This window comes from Vigna radiata, unplaced genomic scaffold (assembly GCF_000741045.1).
Source record: "Vigna radiata var. radiata cultivar VC1973A unplaced genomic scaffold, Vradiata_ver6 scaffold_95, whole genome shotgun sequence".
NCBI lineage: Eukaryota > Viridiplantae > Streptophyta > Magnoliopsida > Fabales > Fabaceae > Vigna > Vigna radiata.
Window position 1 is genome coordinate 226,144 of NW_014543114.1, and position 4,084 is coordinate 230,227.

At 42.8% G+C, this 4,084-nt stretch overlaps 1 protein-coding gene across 1 annotated transcript; it reads right to left on the reverse strand.

Annotated features, from left to right (window-relative positions):
• Nucleotides 1-754: 754 nt before the first annotated feature.
• LOC106753024 lies at nt 755-1,699 on the reverse strand. The gene has a single exon (XM_014634806.1). The coding sequence runs from the start codon at nt 1,697-1,699 to the stop codon at nt 755-757; it is 945 nt and encodes a 314-aa protein (XP_014490292.1).
• Nucleotides 1,700-4,084: the final 2,385 nt, after the last annotated feature.

A 4,084-nucleotide genomic window follows, 5' to 3' on the forward strand; every position in this document is an offset into this window, starting at 1 on the left:
TCGCCGATCGGTTCCAAACAATCGTCAGTGTTGGTTCTGGGATCCAGATCGGTCATGGACACCTCGGACCTGTCAGTCCTTTGTCTTACTTCCTTGGGGAACATCTTTAATCCTGCTGCGTAACATTCCCTAGCTGTCTTCTGATCCGCCCGTACAGTGCAGATCATTTTGTGAGAGGTAGGGTATTTGAGCGTTAGGTGTGGGGTAGATACTATGGCCCCAAATAGGTTTAGACACAGCCGTCCGAGTAGGGCATTGTAGGAGGTGTTTGCTTCTACCAGTAAGAATCTAACTTTCTTTTCTTCACTGGCTCGGCTGGTCCTTAACCGTATCCTCAGGTCTAAATAACCCCGGGTATCAACCCGCTCCCTGGCAAATCCCACCAATTGCTCCCCGAATGGTACTATCAAGTCTTCCAAAATATCCATCTGCTGGAACGTCTTCCAGTAGAGGATGTTAACCGAGCTTCCTTGGTCAACCAACACTTTGCTCACTTTGTACCGAGCTATCTCGACAGTGATGACCATAGGATCGTCCTGCTCCAGATCGGGGGCGTGGAAATCCCCATCCGTAAAGGTGATGGGCAACATAGTTCTTTTCGGGACGTCCACAGCGTGTATTGAGCGGAGTGTCCTAATACTTCTTTTCCTGGCGGACGAGGATTGCCCCCCTCCGGCGAATCCGCGGAGATTGTGTTGATTACTCCCCTCAATGGACGGCTGCGACTCCTCTCCCGGCTTCGGCTCCTCGACCTCTAGGGAGCATAATTTCTCCCATCGCCTGTGTGTCGATCACCACGACCATCCGTCTGTCGGTCTCTCCTCTCCTCAAACCGGGGAGGGCTCCTCCTGTCGTACTCTCTTCTTTCCTCAAATCGGGGAGGGCTTCTCCTGATGTACTCTCGCCTTTCTCGCCTATCAGGAGATCCCTCCGATCGGTATCCCTTTACATATCGCACTAATTGTCCCGCTCGGATCATCTCTTCGATCTTGTCCTTGAGCGTCACACAATCCTCGGTGTTGTGGCCCATATTTTGGTGATACAGGCAATGTTTGGAATTATCCGCTCCCGGGGGAGTCGGACGCTGTTGAGGGACCTGCATCACTTGCGCGCTAAGCGCCTCCTGCAATATTCGGGTCCGAGGGGCGTTTAGTTGTGTGTATTGTTGGAACCGGGGATTACGGGGTCCATCCCGGGCCTTAGCAGTTCCCGGGCGGTTACTCTGACCGTCTCGTTTATTCTCTTTCTTCTCAGCCTTTGCTTCCTGAAGTTCCTTTCTATAACTTTGTTTCATGTCCTCCACCCTGATTTCATCCGCCGTCCTCTGGCGCAACTCCTCCATGGTCTTCGGGGGATTTCGAAATACGTTATCCTTGAACGTACCAGGCCTTAAGCCGGGCATCACGTGTTGTAAGGCTAACTCCGTACTGAGCCCCTTGACGCGTCGAACGGTTTTCTGAAACTGATCCATAAAAGCCTTGAGGGGCTCTACTTTACCTTGTTTCAGGTTCATCAGGTCGACGATGGTGGCATCCTGTACTCGACACACCGCAAACTGACTCTTAAACATACCGCTTAAACTTTTGAAGTCTTCTATGGTCCCGTTTGGGAGTGAGTCGAACCACTCCAAGGCTTCTCCCTCCAGAGAAAGCGAGAATGCTCTGCACCAGATGGCATCACAGCCTGTGCGAAACGTCATTGCGTTGGTAAAAGATTTAGTATGGGCTTCCGGATCAGTTGTCCTATCGTACATTTTGAACTACGGGGGAACGAACTGGTCCGATATTCTTACATCCATTACGGCCTGTACGAACGGTACTGGCACCGAGGGTGTTTCGTTCTTCACCAAGACCACGCTCTCTCCTTTTTCGCCCTTATCCCCTTGCTTTTCCTCCTTATCGCGAGCGCTACAATGCGCCTCCCTCTCTTCCTCTTTTATCGGGAGGGTTCTTTCTTCTTCACCGTTAACGTCCGTTGCCTTTCCCTTCAACTGGGCTAAACACTCAGCTCGCACAACCGCCATTTCCTCCTCATGCTTTCTCTGCATCTCCTCGTGTCTTCTCTGCATCTCCGCCATTTTTTGCTCCAATGCCCGTATTACTCCGTTAGGGTCTTCGTTAGTATTTCTTGTGGTCACCATTGGTAATAAACCTCCGGCCCCACAGTAGGTGCCAAAATGTTCCGGATGAACTTCCCTCTGATTGTTCCTGCACAATTTCTCCCAGACGTCTGGTTGCTCTCGATGCCCGTAACCAGTAAACTTGTGGGGATCTACTTTAGTCTAGACCGGCTGGGTACCTGTCAAAGGCACTCCGACGCTCAAATCAATAAACAGATGAAGGTTAGAGATAGAGAGAGAATATCCTAAAGCAAGAGTAAATGAGCATTCAATGTAACCAACTACCTTTCACCTTTGACCTGTATTTATAGTTTTCGTTATGGGCCCGTGATTAGCCACTTCTTAATTACGGCCCAATTATTGGTCCATCTTTCTTAATCATGTTTTAGTTTCGCCTAATCTTAACGTTTTCTTTATTTGGGCGATTCCGCGCGCCCGTTCACCAACACCGGCCGCCCCTCGAATTTGTTTTGAACAGGATCTATTCTATAAGCTCGTGTCCCTCTACCCTTAAGTTCTAAGGAAACAGTGGATGAATCATGACCCTGTGATAAGATTACGATCGGCGTCCGGTCGGCGAGTCTATCTGTCCTGCCTGATCTACCGCTACCGACGACATCCGATCATTATAAGCGAGGGCATACGGACGGAATGTGCGGGCTTCGCCGTTGCTGCCGAGCCTCCTCACCTAGCGGTGAACTCGAAAGCCGGTCGCTTTAATTACAGAGGAAACCCTCTGTAAACCCTAGCTTCGATCTTTCGGTTAGGGGTATTTTCATGCNGGCCATCCTACCGTCGCCCGGTCCATATAGTACACACTTGATATATATTATTAAAATAGATTAAATATGTTTTTAATTTTTTAACTAGAATTGTTCTCTTTCTTAAATTTTGATATATTTTCGTCTTCAAATTTTAAAAATGAATAGATATAATCATTCTAATTCATTTGTAATCAATTTTCTTGACGTGTCAAACACATTTTTAAATGATACTTGAGTTGCTTATGGTGCTTTGACGGTTTTAGCTCAAATTTCATCTTGAAATACGGTTTAACAAGATAAAAAAAAAAATTAACATTAAAAAAGTAAAATGATTATATCTATTCATTTATAAAGTTTAAAAACTAAAATTTATCAAAGTTTAAGAAATAAACAAATTCCAATTTCTTATATAATAAACTAAAAATATATTTAATCCATTAAAATCCAAAATTAAAGTAAAATTACATATACAAAATTTTTTAGCTTTAGAAAAAAAACCAATTTAAAACAATCATCCAGTGCATCAAATCTCATAATAGACGAGAGTTTGTACTAAGAATTTTTTTTTCTTCCAAGGAATGATTCACTAAACAAGTTGTATTTATACTCCTCACTCAACAAAATGAGAGAGTTGAACAAAACATTAACATATCATTAATATTGTTAAGACTCTTATGTTTCAATCAAAATTACCTAGCTTTCAATCAAAATTACCTAGCAATTTTTTGTATATGGTATCAAACATGTTTTTTTAATTAACCATGTTCTCTCTTATGTTATTTTAAACAAAGCACATTTTTGAGCTTTTGTATAACGAAACACCTGATTTTTCCATGCTCGATCTTTTGGTGGGTTGTTTATGCTATACCGCACACTATACTCAATATCACAAAATTAAGACTTCATCCTATAAAGGGATTTTTCGGGATATGAAATTGGTACAAGAGAGTGTGTTTACTTACTTACAACAACACATATCCAACAACAACAGATAATTATTTTCTTCAAATTAATAGAAATTAAGTCAACATTCCTTACTTGCAATAATTATCCTCTCAAAGTCTTCGATTGATTATACTATGTCACACACACACACACACACACATATATATATATATATATATATATATATATATATATATATATATATATATATTAATTAGAACTATCAAATTTTGTAAATTAATTAAAAAGTTTATTA